At 38.0% G+C, this 20,564-nt stretch overlaps 1 protein-coding gene across 2 annotated transcripts in view; it reads left to right on the top strand.

Annotated features, from left to right (window-relative positions):
• The window catches only part of LOC119475935 (androgen receptor-like), a 30,218-nt gene extending 18,841 nt beyond the window's left edge, over positions 1 to 11,377 (top strand). The window contains exons 5-9 of one of the 2 annotated variants that reach the window (XM_037749072.1): positions 1,958 to 2,102; positions 9,362 to 9,492; positions 9,616 to 9,767; positions 10,742 to 10,934; positions 11,003 to 11,377. In XM_037749072.1, the coding sequence (XP_037605000.1) occupies positions 1,958 to 2,102; positions 9,362 to 9,492; positions 9,616 to 9,767; positions 10,742 to 10,900 (587 nt within the window). In that variant the 3' untranslated portion in view covers positions 10,901 to 10,934; positions 11,003 to 11,377. Of the gene's footprint in view, positions 1 to 1,957; positions 2,103 to 9,361; positions 9,493 to 9,615; positions 9,768 to 10,741; positions 10,935 to 11,002 lie in introns of those variants that run through there. The other variant, XM_037749073.1, reaches the window with a different exon arrangement.
• The last annotated feature ends 9,187 nt before the right edge of the window (positions 11,378 to 20,564 follow it).

Consider the following 20,564-nt stretch of genomic DNA (forward strand, 5'->3'; position numbering starts at 1 on the left):
CAGTCTCTGGCTCGCTTTGGCAGAGCGAGTTGTAGCCTCGTAGCATTTACCCACCGACAAATAAACTGTACACACACTGTCTGCTACACCTTCACAGCTATAACGCCACCGACAAACACACACTCCCCGCCGCAACACACACACGGCCTGTCGGACACTCGCAAAAGTTACGCCGCAATGACAGAGCGGCGGCGAGCACGAAGCTACGAGCAGAGCTACAGCTGCTAACATAGCACAAAAACACACACTGTTTGTCAGACAATCGCTATCGTAAATCACTGCAGCTGGTAAACCGCTGCATGCGTGGCACTAATCTTGTCGGTTATTGGTTAATAATCAGTTAACAAGGGTCGGTTATCGGTTAAGATTTTTTTTTTGTTTGGATTACAAATGATACCTACACATATTTTTCCATTCAGTTTATTTTTTGCAAACCCATATACTCTATCAGTGATTTTTCAAAGCCAAAATGATACAAATTAAAGAAAAAAATATGTTTGTCAGCAGACCTTTTAAAGAAAATCAAAAACTTGCACGAGTATTCAACCCCTACACATTAGTACTTGGTAGAGCCACCTTTTGCTGCAATAACAGCTTTAAGTCATTGGGAGTATATATCTACCGGCTTTGCACACTGTTTGCAAGTGATTCTTCCTGGCCAGTGTGCTCCAGGTTGTTCAGGTTGGTTGGATGACACTTGTGGACCATCATTTTCAAACAGTGCCACAGATTCTCGATCAGTTTAAGATCTGGCCTTTGCGGAACATTTTTTGTTGTTTAACCACTGCTCAAAGGTGATCTTTCTCCCAAGCTTCAGTTTTTTAGCGGACTGCAGCAGATCCTGCAGCAGAACAGCATCCTTAGCGGAGTCACTTGTGCTTTGATATGGTTTTTCTTGAGTAATGGCTTCTTTCTAGCCACCCTCCCATACAGGCCACTTTTATGCAAAGCTCTTGATATGGTTGAGCACCTTCACTTCACTCTCAGTCACTGAGCTCCTTCAGAGTGATTGTTGGTGGCTTCCCTCACAAGTCTCCTTCCCGTCAGATGCTGAGTTTTGAGGGACAGCCTTGTCTAGGCAGTGCCTGGGTGGTACAGTCTGATGCAGCATCCATTTCCTGGCTATTGATCCAACAGCGCTCCCTGGGATATCCAGACACATGGATATTATTTTGTAGCCTTTTCCTCTTTTGTACATGTCTCTAACTTCCCTTGAATGCTCTTCAGTTTCACAGCTTTTCTTCAGATTCACATTCTGACCCCTGGTACTTAAACTTTGGAGGTTATTTCACAGAACACAATTCACAGGTTTGTAGCCAATTATAAGACAATTGTGTCGTCATTAGGGCAATATTTCTCACCTGTGTAAACTTGGAGCTTCCAGAGCATGGGTGTTGAATTCTTACAAAAACAGCATATTTCAGTTATTTATACCTATTACAAAATTATTTTCTAACATTAAAACAATATCACTTTAAAATAGCTAGTTCTGACAACCAGTCTTTTAAAATAATTATTATATTACACAGAAATAATTCTCAATGTATCATTTGTAATTCAGACAAACCAATACATTTTAAGGGGGTTGATTAAAAGATCATCGGTTTGTCCTGTGTCATTACAAGAGGTGTTGGGCCTCCTGATGACACTACCAGGACGTATCATATATAGATTAAAAAATAACGGCCCTAAAACTGTTATTTTACTGTTTTTGGAGAAATTATCACCTGTAGAGATAAAGAACTCTCTGCCAGAGATATACAGCAGGAGGCAAACCAATTAAAAACGGTTCCATCAGTGTATTTAAAATGAGTTGTTTGACACTCAAAAGATTTTGGGTGGAGTATCAATTTAATACGAATGTTCGGGTACTGTAAAATGTACAAGAATTAGTGGTTCTTCAAGTACAAAATATGTCACAGTGTTGTATTTAATGATGTTGAATCTTTATCCTTAGGTTTTAGAAATCTTCACGTGGACGACCAAATGACTGTCATTCAACAATCATGGATGGGGGTAATGGTGTTCGCCCTGGTATGGAGGTCCTATAAGAACGTCAACGGCAGGATGCTTTACTTCGCCCCGGATCTCGTGTTCAACGAGTATGTACGGCTCTAAATTCTTGAGTTCTATTGTGTTCTCCAAAATGATTTCATCAGGGGGTGACCGACACGCTGCACTCCTCATTATATATAGAGATCATCCCCAGTGAGTAAGCTGGTGCCATCGTACATAATACAGTCATCAGTTTCTCTCCATCTTCATCTCATTCTCTCTCCATCTCTCCAAACACAAAGACATCTCTACAAATTTTTGCAGGCTTTTTAGGACCATGTTCATTCAATTTGCTCCTTAGGTGTTCTTTTGTTACTGTGAGATTAAAGTGAGGAACATTAGTTTCCAGCATTCAAACTCTCACGGGAGTGGTGGAGCTGATTCAGGTCTGAATATTACTCAGGACAGACAACAGTGGTTATGTCTGTGTGAGTGTTAGTGAGGAATATTAATGGTCTTGTTAAGTCCCATCAAATGTTTACTTCCATAGATTTGTGGAAGTAGAAAATATAAGTTGATCTAAAAAAAAATCTAAATCAATGATTATTTTTTTTCAAAACTAATGTATTCAGTGTCTAGTGCAAACTGATGATATACAATATGAATGATTTTTTACTAGGGCTGTCAATCGATTAGAATATGTAATCGCTATTCTTCACATCATTGTCCATAGTTAATCGCACATTTTTGATCTGTTCAAAATGTACCTTAAAAGGAGATTGGTCAAGTATTTTATACTCTTATCAACATGGGAGTGGGCAAATATGCTTGCTTTATGCAGATGTATGTATATATTATTACTGGAAATCAATTAACAACACAAAATACTGATAAATATTGTCCAGAAACCCTCACAGGCACTGCAACAGGCAACAACAGTTGTCAGTGTGTCAGTGTGCTGACTTGACTATGACTTGCCCAAAAATGTGTGAGATTATCATAAAGAGGGCATATCTGTGAAGGGGAGACTCGTGGGTACCCATAGAACCAATTTTCATTCACATATCTTGAGTTCAGAGGTCAAGGGACCCCTTTGAAAATGGCCATGACAGTTTTTCCTCTCCAAAATTTACCGTAAGTTTGGAGCATTATTTAACCTCCTTCCCGACAAACTAGTAGGACATGTTGTTTTACCAATGAATTCCACAGGTCTAGTTTCATATGATGCCAGTATCTTCATCTTAGCTTTAAAACTGAGGCAACTACAACCTAAAAATCGCGAGTTGTGTTAATGCATTAAAGAAAGTAGTGTAAATCGTATTTGCGTTAACGCATTATTATCACGTTAACTTTGACAGCCCTAATTAAAAGGCAGAAAAATCCATCAGGATAAAGTTAGATAGATTTAGAGAAAATGTATGTAATCCTATACCATATACCACCTGTCTCTTGCTATATTCTATTTTTATGCAAACTACAGTAGCAGTATGTTGTAGTATCTCCCAATAAGAATTTGTATTTATGAATACAATTAAAAGGTTAGAGTAATTGGAAGGTAGCTGGCTCGATCTTGAACTGGCAGGATAAACCTGGGCAGGGAAGTAAATGAGCAAAAAAACCTAAACTGCTCATTTGAAGCTAGTCAGTGACAGACGGACAGTAATGGTCAGACTGGGCAGCTCCCAGTTATGATTGTGTAACTGTGTGAGTGAGTGTGATGCAGGATCTTGCTCAGCAAACCTGCACTGAATAAATAAAGCTTTAAATAAAGTAGTAGTTCAAATTATCCACGTAGCCAAGTGTTAGGAAATAGGAGAAATAGCTAAATGCTTGAATAGTTAATAGTCTCACATTGATGGCACTATTCATAAGTGAATCACAAAAGCCCAACTTACAAAATAGAAAGTTCATTGAGCTATTTACATTTAATTATATGTAGAATTTAGCTATTAGACAGCTCTTTAGCTATTGTTTGGTCCACTAAACTGAAACTGTCTCACTGAATAAATGAGGGAGGTCCATTAGTGTGACATTTTCTTTCCCTTTTTACTGTTTTTACTCTCCTTGACATCACAATCATAATGCAAAATAGCAGCACGGTTTTAACAAACTGTGGAAACGCAGTGTATGGATGTGTCAGTACTGGCAGGTGGCATCAACATTTAATAATTTCAACATCATGAAGCCCAGATTTACTCACTGTTTAGGTTAACTCCTGCAGCAATCAGTGAACTTTATAGTTTAAGCTGTGGTTGTTACTTCATGTTTATACTAATGCATTTCCTGTAGGTCATTGAATTTACCAGCTTTTTATGTACTCATACAAACTTTTTTCTGACGCTTCCACATAACCAGTAATTCGGTATACTCTGGTTTATTGTTTTTCCTTTTTCAAAGTGTGGATCCCTGATGGAAATGTTGAGAGAGCGTTCATTCAGTGTTTCCATCCTACTTAGGTACAGCTGCAAGTCAGTTCGATCCCTTTATCCTGTAGTGTTTGTGGAAATACACGGTAACGGTAGATGGGGTGGCTGAAGCACACATTACACATTAGCTATAGAAAAAAGAGAGGAAAATTGTGATTTTTTTTTTTTTAAGTTATTTTTTGGGGTGATTTTTAAGTATTTTATTGATAGGACAGTGGATAGAGTGTTGGAAAGGGGGAGAGAGAGAAATGACATGTGGAAAGGACCACAGGCTGGATTCGAACCCTGGTCCACCGCTGCTAGGACTGAGCCTTGGCGTTACATGGGCGCTCGCTCTACCGACTGAGCTAACCAGCCGCCCAAAAATTGTGATTTTGTTGTCATAAAGTGAAGTAAAGAGACGGATTGAAAAGGGAATGATTTAAATCAAAGCAGCAGTGGCCAAGACATCCTGACTTTTAACCTCAAGTAGCCAAAACACTGAATCCTACATTTCCCATAAATCCACTAAATTGTGTCTTTTGTTGAACCCTTTCTGTCACATCTTTAAACTCCTACCTACCACCAGTTTGTAAATCAGGCTTTCTGCAAAATATCTGTAGTGTCCAAACCCGAGATAACCCTGATAACATCACTATGACATCATCACGGTTATTTTGCCAGCCCTCTCCACATCCACAGGCTGAATAATACTCTCTGTGATGATAAGATAAGATGATAAGATAAACTGATCTTGATGTGTGAATTCAGTGAAATTCAGTGAAGTGAAGAAGATTTTTTTTTTGTTTTAGTTGCAGTTTCGGAGTTTACATGTTCTCCTTGCGTTAGTGTGGGTTTGCTCCGGGTTCTTCGGCTTCTTCCCACAGTCCAAAGACATGCAGGTTAGGTTAATTGTCTGTCTCTATGTGTCAGCCCTGTGATAGTCTGGCGACATGTCCGGGGTGTACCCCGCCTTCGCCCAATATCAGCTGGGATCGGCCCCAGCCACCACGCGACCCTGAATAGGATAAGCGGTTACAGATATTGGATTGATAGTTTCAGTTTCCATTAAAACAATAACTAATATTTTAATAGACAAATTGGCATTGCCTCTTTTAAGTATAAAAAACTCTTTTAAGTATAAGCTCAAGGAGCTCAAACAAAGTGTTTCAGACAGAGGGTGAAAAGAGGTGCTGCAGCACAGCCAGTATGAGAAAAATAAAAATAAAATTGAACATTAAAGCATGTAAACATGTTCTAGTAGAAACCCAAAATACAAGTATGAACCTGAAAATAAACATAATAGGTTCTCTTTAATTAAAAACTAGAAGGGCACTCAGAGAGCATAGACCTCCGCCAAGGCTGTTTCCATAGGTGAAAGATAATGCATGTATCTGACCCTTGATTCAGATCCTCTCCTAGTTTAAACAGGTTCTTCTTTGGCCTATGCTTCACCCTTCGATCAACTTTCATCAAAATCGGGCAAGGAGATTTTCGTAAACCTGTTGACAATCAGACAAAGAAACCAAACCGAAAACATAACCTCCTTGGTGGAGGTGATAAAGCCGTAATGCACACAGCTCTCAATGAAGCAGCTCACAGTTGTCGACTGTTTGCTGAGTATCTGAACACATTATGTTGATTATTATGTAAATGTAAAAAATCTACACTGACTGACACAGAGCAGAAAGCTGCTCTGAACTCAAACTTTCCTTGCTTCAAACTTCTGGCCACTCCTAATACAGTGAAGTCACCGCAGGTGTTTTTCTCTTTAGAGCTAACAGCCTCTGTGTCAACACTGGGTTTAGAGCAGGTGGAAAACACCAGGGAACCCCAAACAGATTCAAGTTATGATTACAGGGAGAATGTAGTTGTTTTTTTCTCATTTTCCATAACCTATATTAGACTCAGAACATCCACATTTTGGAAACTAAAGAAGAAAAAGTTTCATATCAGTTTCATTTCAAGTCGATTTATTCAGCTGTTCACGGTGTGGTGGATCAGTAGGTCAGATTTTGGGGATTGAATCAGGGCTGGTGGAGGCCATATAAGTCAGAAAGGTGGATAATTTAGGCTATTTGAAAGAAATTTGAGCATAAAGTGTTAATGGACTGAAGTGCTCCTTGTCATCTTTTAAATTCGCTGCTTACCGTCTCTCCTGCCGAGCCAAGTCTGTCCTTTTAAGAGGGGTAAAAAAAAAAAACGGTACAGTCATCATAATTGGGGACTGAATTAAGGAGTGACTGAAAGATTGTTGGGCTTTTTCACTGAACTAAAAGTGCAGGTGTACTTATATACCTCACCTTTAGAAAACCCCGCCATAATTACATCAGGCATATGGTTTCTGGTTTACTTTAATTATTATAAAAAGATATATTTTCAGGTGAAAGAACAGATATCTGCCATGATACCTTATCTTATAAGACAGTTGATAGAGATATTGAATTTATGGTTGTGTAGGTTTGTATACAGAAGCAGGTTGTTATATAGACATTTTTAGCTGTTGGTATAACTGATTTAAAGCAGTAGTTTGACCTTTTGGGAAATATCCTTATATGTTTTCTTGCCAACGGCTAGATTGTAGACTGAATATAAGAAGTGGGCGTAGTCACCGTAACGTCACACATTGGTTTGTGGACTACGGTTTTGAAGCCTCGAGTTCAGCATTTTGGCCGTCTTCATCTTGTTTTTTGGCCGTTGCCATCTTGTTTTTTTGCAACCAGAAGTGACACGAGAGGTAGAGCTAAGTACAACCAAACGCTGAATAAGACATTTTAAGTGACCAAAATCCTACAATTAACTTTCATGAACTGAAAACAGACTGTGAAAGAGTTGAAGTTCTAAGATAAAAACATGGACAATTTCCAGACCAGACAACGCCGTGGTAGCGACCTGTCAATCACAAAGTTGCCCCGCTCTGAAGCATATGGTTTACTTGACTCTAAATGGGACCATAATTTACTAAATGAACATCATGCTGTATTGAAGAAGACTTGAAACTAGCGTTTGAGACCATAAACCATAAATGTTTACAATGTTTACTGAGGTAACAAATCAAGTGAGAAGTAGGGTCATTTTCTCATAGACTTCTATATAATCTGACTTCTCTTTGCAACCAGAGGAGTCGTCCCCTGCTGGCTATTAGAAAGAATGCAAGTTTAAGGCACTTCTACATTGGCTTCACTTTTCAGACCTGGAGGTTTCCCACTGGTTAAAACAAAGGAGTTGATGTTTTCATGTTGGTTCTATTGTGAATTAACATACAAGGCTCAATGTTCAGTGTGCCTAAGAACAGGCCATTTGGCTTTATTGGATAGTTGAGAACAGAGAGCAACAGGAAACATAAGGCAAAGCGGGTTGACATGCAACAACATGCATTTTCATCTTTATCTGAACGAATGCATGCTAGACAATTAATTTTACTCATTGTGATGTTTTTCACTTTGCAAGAAAATAGCATGAAAAGCAGCAGGAATAATTTTCCAGACTTTTTGAATCTCAGAAGATTGTGACTGTTTGAGCAGCTAATGTTGTGGTGCCAGTGGAAAGACTTAGAAGATGCCTGTGCAACAGTGCCATATTTCACAAAAATAAAAATCAGTGGAAGTGAAGTGTGGAAACATTAAGTCTCTACTAGACTTTTATTCCCTTCATTTAAATTAGGGCTATTTATTACTGCTCTTGAAAGACGTATCTTCTTTAAACGATTCAACTAATTTTAAACTAGCGATTGAGACCATAAACTCATGTTTGCAATGTTTACTGAGGTAATAAATCAAGTGAGAAGTAGGGTAATTTTCTTATAGACTTCTATACAATCAGACTTCTTTTTACAACCAGAGGAGTCGCCCCCTACTGGCTATTAGAAAGAACGCAAGTTTAAGGCACTTCTGCATTGGCCAGGCTAGTTGTTTCCACCTGTTTCCAGTCTTTACGCTAAGCTAAGCCTTAGGCCTTAGGTCTTAGCCAGACAGACATGTGAGTGGTATCAATCTTCTCATCTAACTCTCGGCAAGAAAGTTAATAAACATATTCCCAAAATGTTGAACTAACCAATTAACTAGGCTTACAATTTGCATAGAGTTTGGTTGTTTTAGGTGCGTCAGTTGTCATTTTGACCTGACTGCTGTATGAGCCGTTATACATTGACTTGATGAAATTTCAAGGCAGTAAAGCATGTGCAGCAGCTCAGTCTACAGTAGTTCTGATCAGTGCTCGGAGGTGGGTGTCAGCAACATCATCATCCCCCGACGGCAAACCATCTCCATCATCACCATCCTTGCAAAGTTGGCTTAGATGGACTTTTCCAGAAAATTTGCAACAATTGGATTATACACTGGTCTGTCTATGCTATACATTTATACACCCACATATCGGAAACTCTGCATCCATTTGCAGAGGGATGGAGAACAATCAGCTCTATTTAACTCTATTTCATTTCTATCTCCACAGAATAATAATATGTTACAAAGCGTCTCTCTCGTCAGTCATAAGAAAGGCTGAATCATTTCATCAGACTGCATAGAGATAGCAAACGTTGATCACGACGCCTGTTCTCCCACTCCCATGCGTGTTGAAATAACTGAAGATTATTCAGGCATGATGAACATGGAATATCCAATCATCTCTTATTATATTACAATATGAATGACTAAAATGTTTTTCTTAACTTTATAGCCAATCGATAAAGTAGAGATTCTAGCTTAACGGAGCTCTGCATTTTTAACATCTTACTCCAAATTTCAAAGGTCACACAGCAGTATTGTTATAAAGATAATTCCCTGTCAATGCCCCCATTACACCATTAATAGATATACCGATCTAACCTCTGACATTCCTTTCCTCTTCAGCAGTTATTCATTACAGAATAAATGTCCGAGGTGTAGAGCAATTTGTTCCTTCGCCTCTTGCAATTTGAACATTTCCATTGTTTCACCGTTCTCATCCTGACCTTTTTGCAGACATCGGATGCACATTTCCACCATGTATGAGCACTGCATACGGATGAGACATCTTTCGCAGGAGTTCCTGCTGCTGCAGATCACTCAGGAAGAGTTCCTCTGCATGAAGGCCTTGCTCCTCTTCAGCATTAGTAAGCACTGTCCTGTGTACCAAGCATCAAAATGTCAAAACAAACTGCTCTACTTTATCCCAGAAGTAGGTGTGCAGGAGAGAGACAGGTAGTCAAAACAGTTTTTTTCTGTTTTTACACTAGTGCCAGTTGAGGGTTTGAAGAGTCAGAAGTACTTCGATGAATTGCGTCTCACCTACATCAACGAACTCGACCGCCTCATTAACTATCGAATGGCGACCAGCTGTCCTCAGAGGTTCTACCAGCTCACCCGACTCCTGGACTCTCTCCAGATGGTGAGATGCACTGCTTCTAATGATTTCAAGTTACCTATTATGCTTTTGTGCTTTTCCCCTTTCCTTTAGTGTGTTAAATCGTTTTTTGTGCATGTAAAAGGTCTGCAAAGTTACAATGCCCAAAGTCCAAAGGGATTTACTCTCCCCCACAGAAACACTGCTCCTGAACTAACCTGAAATGCCTTGCTTGAAGTCCTGCCTTTTATTCTGTAACGTGGTGATGTCACCAAGTAACACATTTGCATAATACCTGCCTAACGGCTAGTTTGGCACGCCCTCAAACAAAGCTAGTTAGAGCGGAGCTGGAGCGGAATCTGAAGAGTTTGGTTTGGTTGACCAATCACAACAGTGATTGGGACCAATCAGAGCAGACTGGGCTTTTCGGGAGGCGGGGGGAGGAGCTTAAACAGAGCATTTCAGACAGAGGGTGAAAAGAGGTGCTGCAGCACAGCCGGGATGAGAAAAATAAAGCGTTTTTTTGAACATTAAATCATGTAAACATGTTTTAGTAGAAACCCAAAACACAAGTATGCACCTGAAAATAAGCATAATAGGTCCTCTTTAACTGTTGTTACATGCACACGTGTTCTCTCCCCAACAGAAGGTAAAGGTATGGAATTTGTGAAAGACATTTGCATTTGACCGAATTAGACAAGCAGGGAAAAACGTCTAAAGCAAGAGTAATCCTACTGATTTGCTTAAAACATTTCTTGGCAATGCATGCAATTAAATCACATCGGGTGCTTTGTTTTTTTTTAATAACCCATGAAAAATGCAGCATTCAAGCCAGTACAAGCAGACCCTGGCACCTTATAAATTTAACTACAGAAGAAAAAGCCTAATGGATGAGTTTACTATGATTCAGAGCTCTCCAAACCTCAAATTTTTATGTTAGTTGGGTGTAACATATTCTTTTCATGAGGCAGTAAATTTTATTCAAATGATATAATTTATTTGTGTTTCTTCTGTTTCAGACGGTAAAGAAGCTCCATCAGTTTACATTTGACCTTTTTGTCCAGGCTCAGTCGCTCCCCACGAAGGTCAGCTTCCCAGAGATGATTGGAGAAATAATCTCAGTACATGTACCGAAGATCCTGGCAGGTTTGGCTAAACCCATCTTGTTTCACGAGTAGAAGGATTTTTTTTATTTATCAGAAAGTGACTCATCTGCTGCCTCCATAAACTTTAAACAAAGGTACTGTTTCCCTACATCTTCAGTCTAATAGCTCTTAGCCCTGTCCTGTAATCATTATTTTGTTGCTCAAGTTTTTTTTTGTTCCTTTTAGCCATAATTGAGATTGTTTGTTCAGAACTGTTAAAGCTTTTATCTGAAGCGTTGCAAGGCGTCACCTGTTGACAGCTCTGCTATTTCTGAGTGGACAGTTTGTGTTTTCAGCCGGAGCAGAGATGCTACTTTACATACGCAGTAAGTCTGTAAATCATGATTACAGCAGCCTAAAAGTAGCAGGGTTAAAAACATTTTTTGCAAGTTTTGCATGTGACCTTCATTATACATAAACTTGACAAAGTATTCATAAATACAAAAAAACAGACAGCCCAAAGAGCAGATGAGAATTGGATTACAGAAATAAACAAATACTTGTTTCCCATCAACTTCCCAAAATCTGTTTTTCTAAGTGCTGCCTTCAGGTGCACCTACTAAGTTCCTGCTTGTGAAATCGAGAGTGGTCAATACAACTTGGGAGGCGTTTAAGTGCTTAAGAGCCTTCAAATCAGAAATGCAGATCGTTTTAAAAATGTAACTTTTTACACATTTTTTATTAAACTTTGTAACAAATGGGCAAAAATCCAATGCTGTGACAATCAGTGCAGATATGGCAGCCAAGTATTCCAAACACACAACATTATGTGCTACATCATGCATTGTGTACAGTGAAGCTAAAATATTAGATTGTCTGTCTGTGTGAATGTACAGTAGTTCTAGTGCTGCAGGTGGATAAATAAGGGATAATGTACAGCAAGCCGGCCATTCGTTGTGGGGGGGTCTTGCATTGTCCTGAAGGTTTTTTTTTTTTCCACAACAATGACCCGCTAGCTGTACATTATCCCGCTTATCACATGGCTACTTACTAAAAAATGGTCCTCCAGACTCTGAGATCAGAACTGTGTCCATAGCAACGATCTGTTATGCATGACAACGTTCTGCTATGAAGAACAATCACAACTGAGTATGCAACAAAGCCGTGTAATAATTAACGATAAAGTCTACGGGGATATATGATGTCTTAAAAGAACAATGTGTAACATTCCGGGGGATCTATCAGCAGAAATGCAATATAATATTCATAACTATATTTTCATTAGTGTATAATCACCTGAAACTAAGAATCGTTGTGTTTTTGTTAGCTTAGAATGAGCCCTTCATATCTACATAGGGAGCGGGTCCTCTTCACATAGTCCGCCATGTTGCTCGGACAACGGACAAATCAAACACTGGATCTAGAGAGAGCCTTTCACGTTTTCACGTTACCTGACTGCCACCATAGTTCTCCGACACACTTTGGAAAGGGAGGAATGAATGAGCGGAGGGGTATTCAGTTGGTTGCAATCTGCACCTTACCACTAGATGGCACTAAATCCTACACACTGCTCCTTTAATCAGAAACTGAACAGTGAAATTTCAAGTCGAGTATTAGTTGCTGATATGGAAATCCGACAATGTAATGACCAATTACATCATTGTTACTACCTCTTGGGCTCACATGCCTTTCAACAACTAAGGTTGCAGAAAATTCCCTCCCAGTTGTATTTACTGAACATTTAACTGACAGCAATTGAAGGCAGCGGTAGTATATTTGTTTTTATCTGACAGTAAAAACTATTTATGCAAGACTGTGTTCATCCAGTATTCGCTTAAAATCACAATTTAAGATTAAATTCCTAATAATAACGCCAAAGGCGTATTTCCTTTGTCTATTTGGAAGCACAGCGGAACAAGATGACAGGTCATGACAGGTCATTTTCGGTCTTTACTTAAAACCTTTTCTCATCACTTTGGCAGCAAACGCGTAGGGCTGTTTTCTATATCTTACTAATTTTAAAGCACTGACTTAAATATGTAGTGGATGAACTTGTTAAAGCAGGTACTTGGCAAGGGAAATTTGAGAAAATTGGACTGTTTGTTAAGAAGTTTTGATTGACTTTATTTCTCCACTACACTGCTACAAAATTATTGATAAAAATATTCATAATGCAACTTTGAAGAAGTTGCCACAGAGATATCATGCTCTTTTTCTGCATGCCAAACTATGTCTGTTCAGATATAGTGCCGTTAGAAAGTATAAAACTCCCCTTCAGTTTATTTTTGCATTCACTAAAAGCATAAAGGCAAAATATTCATTGATAAAACTAAGCTATCAGCACTTGCTGTGCATTATAGCAGAGTACACCATCCCTAATGGACAACAATATGGTGTTGACAGCGTCGTGCTGTGTGCGGCGGGTTGCAGCAGCAGAGACTGGGAGACTTGTAGGGACACGAGGACGAGCGCATGGCACCAAATACAGGCAAACACTGAACGAGAACTTGACTCAAAGTGCCAGCGAGCCAGCGATTAGGGCAGTCATGTTCTAACAGGACAACAAATATAAACTTACAGCCAATTTATAACTGGAAGGGCTTCAGATGTAGAATGTGAAAGTCCTTGACTGGCCCTGCCAAGGCTCAGAGATGAAAACCAAGAAAAAAATCTGTGGAATGCCTTGAAGATAACTGATCAAAGACACTTGAGTGAAAAGTATGTTGAAAAGTATTCATTCATTGAATCGAATACAATTATCAAGTTTTTGTATTTTATCTAAAAAAACATAAACCAAGGTGGTGAAACACAAGACACTTTGTACATACAGCTTGGTCTACTTGATGCAGAGCGTACATTACACTGAAATAGTTTCTTTCAGTAAATGAACTAGAAGTGTAGCAGATCAACGTTTTTATCACAATTAGGGCTGGGCGATATTGCCAAAATCTTCATATCTCAATAACTCAATATATATCACGATATAACATGTTTTCTGGTAATTCAATGAATAAATAGTTTATATGAGAGAACCACATGGTAAAGCCTATTTTTGTATACTCCTGTGTGAATTAAATACTTGACAAAGACATTTAATTGAGAAGTTTAGTGCAAAAATGAACAGTTTTAAGTGAAATAATATAGGAAAAAAATGAATATTTCCAGCTATACACTGACTATGTTAACATACATGCACACAGATACAGAGTAATCAGATTAGGATTGAGTTTGATCAGATTTTAGGAGAAATTTGAGTTATTATGTGCTTGTTATTATCAATTTAGATGACATAATTGTGTATCACGATATCTTGATATGATTTCTAGGGCTGTCAGTTGATTAAAATATTGATTCACAAATTAATCAAAAATTTTTGATCTGTTCAAAATGTACCTTAAAGGGAGATTTGTCAAGTATTTAATACTCTTGTCAACATGGGAGTGGGAAAATATGCTTGCTTTATGCACATGTGTGTATATATTTATTATTGGAAATCAGTTAACAACACAAAACAATGACAAATATTGTCCAGAAACCCTCACAGGTACTGAATTTAGCATAAAACAATAAGCTCAAATCATAACATGGCAAACTCAAGCCCAACAGGCTGTCAGTGTGCTGACTTGACTATGACTTGCCCAAAACTGCATGGGATTATCATAAAGTGGACATGTCTCTAAAGGAGAGACTTGGGTGGGTACCAATAGAACCCATTTTCATTCACATATCTTGAGGTCAGAGGTCAAGGGACACCTTTGAAAATGGCCGTGACAGTTTTTCTTCGCTAAAATTTAGCACAGGTTTGGAGCATTAGTTAACATCCTTTGCGACAAGCTAATATGACATGGTTGGTACCAATGGATTCCTTAGGCTTTCTAGTTGATTCTAGTTGATACCAGTATCTTCACTCTAGCTTTAAGACCTCTGAAAGTTTGATTGCATTAATGCATTAAAGAAATTAGTGGCGTTAAAACAATTTTGCGTTAACGCGTTATCGCATTAATTTTGACTGCCCTAATTTCCAACTATACACTGACTGGGTTTACATGCATGCACACAAATACAAAGTAATCACATTAAGACAATAGTTTGATTTAACGTTTTGATCCAAATTTTTTAGAAATTTGAGTTAGTATGTGCTTGTTACTATCAATTTAGACGACATATTTGTGTATCACAATATCTCAATGTATGATTTCATCACGATACGATTCCATTGAAAGATGATAAATTATCATATTGAATTATCGCCCAGCCCTAATCACAATCCAACACAAACCAAACTTCAAATTCACTTCTGTGGTACATTCTGCAACACATTTTTTTATAACTCTGTAAATTCAACACTTTTTAACAATCCAACACATGTCTTTCACAAGCTTGTAGATGCATGCATCATGTGTTTGTATAACCGTATGCATAATTTTTAGCTTTACACAAAGCAATGCATGGACACATCCATGCATCGCTCCATGTACCCGTTTATTGTATACTGACAGGTAGCGTCGTCATTGCTCAATGCATGGGACATCTGTCAGAAGGCATGATACCATTTTGTTGTACAGTGGACAGTGATAAGTTGACTACAACAGTCAGTTTCACCATGTTTTGTAACTGATTTATTCATAAACTTCAGTTCATCGTTTGTAAAGTATTTTACTTCATCTGCACAAATGAATGTCTTCATGTTTTCATCTTGTCTTTTAATACAATATTTGCTATGTGAACAGGAAATGGAATCCAGCATATCTATGGACAAGTTCAGGTGATCTATGAGACTTAACCCCACCACAACAGCTAATTATAGCCCTCACACTTGAATAAATGTGTCTGCTGTCATTTGAGGAAGCAGCAGTTCAGTGTGAGGTTGAAACTACACAGAAGTCTAATCGGTATTTCAAGTAAGCACTTAATGCTTAAAGGAGCAGTGTGTAGGATTTAGGGGGATCTATTAGCAGAAATGGAATATAATATTCATAGCTATGTTTTCATTAGTGTTAGGGATGTTAATAATTAAGCGTTTGACCGTTAACCAACATTAAGAATTTTAACCGATTAACGCTATCGGTTAACAGTTTATTAAAAAATAGAAATATTGAATAATAGCTAAAAAGCTGAGCAAAACTCAGAGGAGCGTCTTGTCACTTAAAGGAGAATAGCTGGTCCTCCTTAACAGCCCACCTTAAGTAAGTCTCGGGATGTGAACTCTGGTCTCCTGGGTAAAAGTCCTGTGTGTCCCCGACCTCCTTCCCTCATGGAGTTTCACACTGACTATACTACAGCACCTGACTTCCGCTTCTGCTCCTGTAATAATTACTACAGTCACTAGAGGTCGCTGTCGTGTTCTTTTATACCTTCTTTTGGTGATCTATCATGTGAATAGATGATAAAACCTACTAGTGGGTGTTGTAGGCCCCTATTGACCTACATCTATGGTGCTTATAGCGACTGATAATGCCTAGTTAATAGCCTCACAACAGTCTAATCGGTTGCCAGAACGGACAAACCAAACACTGGCTTTAGAGCGAGTCTTCTTTTATGTTACCCAAAGGCCGCCGTAGTTCTCCGACATGCTCGTGAAAGGGAGGAGTGAGCGGAGGTTGGATGCAATCTGCAATCTCACCACTAGATGTCACTAAATCCAACACACTGTCCCTTTAAGCTTTGATCAAATAAAAACATTCAGAAATAGATGCCTTCTTACATTTCCTGAATGCACTATATTGTAAGACTATTATTGCAGTTAAAATTGTGTTACTCTTTATCGTTGAAATTAACGTTGGTTCTCAATAATGTTGTCATTTTTGTATGCTGTTTTAACTTTATTATGCATTATACATGGGGAATTTGAGGCCAGTGGGTCATGCACCTCAATGAGCCACCTAGTTGCCCTGTACATTTTTAATACTAATATGATTTAATCACAGTTAGGCTACAGTGTTTGTATTATGTCAATGGACAATAGCTGGTATGTGCCCAATGTACTGCATATTAACCTGGTTCTTTGTACTTGATACAGTAACTGTATATATTGATTAGTTTAATGTCTGTTTTGGTGTCTAACACTTGACTTTTAAAGTCATCTCTTGTATGATTTTTAACTTTTGTGACGTGTTTTTCAATATGTGTGTTTTTCAAAATGTTTAAAGCTGCATCATCTTTTAAAGCCAAAATAAAATAATTCTGACTCTTTGTTTTTTTTTGTTTTTTTCAACTTTTTATTTTAAAGACAAACACAAACAAACATACAAACCGCAATACAATGATACAATAACGTTACAAGACTGGTCCATAAAAGAGAAATAAGAATAATAAATACATTTAAAAAAAAGATAAAGCATAAATAAAATTGAGGCACTGCACTTATATAGAAGAAAGTATGGTGAAATTAAATGATAGATGAAGTCCATAATTGTGTATGTGTATCTGATTCACGCCCACTGTCCCCGATTCAAACATTTGTCCACAGTTATTATCAATTTAAGTCCAGATTATATTGAACTCCAAGAGATTCCAGTGGGTTCTTCCATTTCTGCAGAAAAAGATGAGTCCTTCCATCGATACGTCTCAATTTGTCTTCATATTGTTTTAGAGAGTCTGGGACACTTCCGAGCAGACATAGAAGTGGGTTTGCTGACACCTGTTGACCTATTGCTGTACTAATGTTAGCGCATATTGCCTTCCAGAATAACGGAATTTTGTTGCATTCCCACAAGCAATGCAGCTTAGTACCCACATGAGTTTTACATTTTAAAACAATTTGGTGATACTCCAGCCTTATACGGTATATATATATATATAGATATATAAATATTATGTAGGATATTATATTGTAACTCTTTATATCTATTACAGATTGAAATTCTGGAAGGCAACAGCAGGATCTTATCCCACACATCATTATCCATCACACAGTTGAGCAATGTACACCAAGATGTTCTTAACCATGCAAGTTTGTTCAAGTTCAAACTCAATAATTCTGAATAAAACTTAGATATAAAGTGCTTTCGCCCTTTGCGGTCCATAAGAAACATCTCTAGCATGTGAGTGTCATTTGAGAATTCCAGCTAGTTGGCTTTCTTATAGACATAATGTCTGACCTTTAAGTATTTGTAGAAATCTTTGTCTGATATATGGTATTGAACTTTCAGTGATTCAAATGTCTTAAATCTCCCATTCTCAAAGAGATCGTAAACTCTAGTAATGCCTGCTCTTTGCCAGAGTGTACAATTTGGTCCAGTTCCCTGCGACGAAAGCTCTGGGTTATCTACCAGTGTCGTTAGAACATTAAGTGGGTGGGTGTTTTTAAATATTTTCTTTAATTTTTCCATGTCCACATTACATTCGTTATCAAAGGATTGTTCTTAGCAATGTGTGGTAATTCATTCAGGGGCTTACCCAACAGGTTCACAGGAGAAAAGGGTTTACAGATCACTGACTCCAAATCAAGCCAAGGGGAATCTGAATACTCATTCACCCAGGAGTAAATAACCCTGGCCTGCATGGACAATATATAGTATTCTATATTTGGTAAACCCCACCCACCTTGTTCTTTTGGCAAATGTAATGTCTCTAGTTTGACTTTGGATTTCCTGCCGGCCCAGATAAAGTCTGACATTGCTTTATTGACAACCTTAATGTCATTTGATTTTAGAATCAAAAACAGCATAGATGTAGGATATAATATTTTTGGAAGGACTGTCATCTTAATAAGGTTAATTCTGCCAAGAAATTATATAGGGAGGCTCTCCCACCTTGTCAAGGTGTCTTTGAGAATCTTTATCAAGGGATTAATATTTTCTGCATATAGCTGATTAATTTTGGGGGTAACTTTAATTCCTAAATAATTAATTCCTGATGGAGCCCAACGAAAAGACTTGACATAGGTCGTTTCAGTATTTCCGCTGTCATCCAAGGCCATTATTTCTGATTTATCAAAATTGACTTTATACCAATATATTCGGCCAAATTTTTTGATACACTCAGTTAAAGCTGGCAATGATTTAGTGGGGTCTGTTAATGTCAAAAGATATCATCAGCGTATAATACAATTTTACTCCCTGAATATTTGGGTTTTGTCTGATAGCCATTGCTAAGGGCTCTATAGCCAAAACAAATAAGACAGGAGAAAGCTGGCTTCCTTGAGCTGTGCCTCTTGTTAATTTAAATGGAGCAGATAACAGACCATTTGTCAGAACCAAGGCTGAAGCTGACTTATACAAGAGTCTAATCCATCCCAGAAAATTTGATCCCATACCGAATTTCTTCATTACTTCCAACATATATTCCCATTCAATCTATCAAATGCCTTTTCGGCGTCCATAGAAACAACAGCACCTGGTGTTTGACAGAAGTTAAGATAATGAACAATGTTGAATAGGCGTCTTGTGTTGTGATAGGAGTTTCGACCCTTAATAAAACCTTTCTGGTCTGCATCCACAATGGAGGTCAAAACCTGCTCTAACCTGAGAGCCAGTCTCTTAGATAGTATTTTATTGTCCACTCCAAGAAGGCTAATTGGCCTATAGGAAGAACATAGCTCTGTGTTCCTATTTTTCTTTGCTATTAGTGTTTAATGGCCCTATACATTGATTCTGGGAGTTTGGAGTCCTCAAAAGATTCATTAAAAACCCATAGTAAGAGATTATTAATTTTCCCCTTCATCACTTTAAAAAACTCGACTGGAAAGCCATCCTCTCCTGGACATTTCCCTGATTGGAGTGTGGAAATAGCTTTATCTTCTTCTAATTGGGAAATAGGGGACTCCAATACATTTGCTTGATCCTCTGGTATCTGTGGAAAAGTTAAGTTATTTAAGAAGCAAACTGTCCTGAGCCTCTCCAGGTCAATCTCTGAACTATATAGGTTTGCATAGAATCTTGTGAAGCTCTCATTGATCTGGCGATTATTTAATTGCCTTTGGTTATTCTCATCCTCTATAGCTGAGATAAAGGACTTTAAAGGGGCATTCCTTGCCAGCCGTGCTAAAAGGCGATTTGGTTTGTTGGCCAATTCAAAACATTTTTGTTTAGCAAATAGAATATCCTTTTCTGCTTTTCTATCTATCAAATTATTCAGTACTGTTCTAGTTACTTTAAGTTCAATTAGGGTCACATCTAATTTTGTTGCATAGTAGGTCCCCTCTAAGTTTTCTTTTCTTTTCAATTTCCAGTTGCTTTGCTATTCGCTCCTTTTTCTTTTGACTTGTATATGAAATAATCATGCCCCTCATATAAGCCTTATAAGTATCCCACACAATTCTTGGGTCAGCTCCATCCTTATCATTGAATTCTAAAAATAAATCTGTATGATCATTTAAAAATTTAATAAATTTCTCATCCATAAGCAACGTTGTATTCATTCTCCAAGAGAGTGATCGTTCATTAGGTCTAAGAGGTTGAATGGACATAACAAAAGGAGCATGGTCCGAAAGGGCAATATGGCCTATATCTACACGTTCAACTAAATGAGTAAGACATCTAGAAAGAGCAATGTAGTCAATGCGTGATGCTGACAAATGAGGCTGAGAGTGAAATGTATATTGCTTTGAAAGTGGGTTGTAATGTCTCCATAAGTCCAAAAGATCAAATTCCTTATTCATATTTAAGATAGCCTTGGCATTTTTGGATTGAATTGTCTGAGAGGAAAGTCTGTCCATCATTGGGCATAACGCAGAAAATTAAAGTCACCCCCTATTATCATATTAATCCATATCAGCTAGTTGACTAAATAAGGATGCATAAAATGCTTCATCTTG

This window comes from Sebastes umbrosus, chromosome 17 (assembly GCF_015220745.1).
Source record: "Sebastes umbrosus isolate fSebUmb1 chromosome 17, fSebUmb1.pri, whole genome shotgun sequence".
NCBI classification, from domain to species: domain Eukaryota; kingdom Metazoa; phylum Chordata; class Actinopteri; order Perciformes; family Sebastidae; genus Sebastes; species Sebastes umbrosus.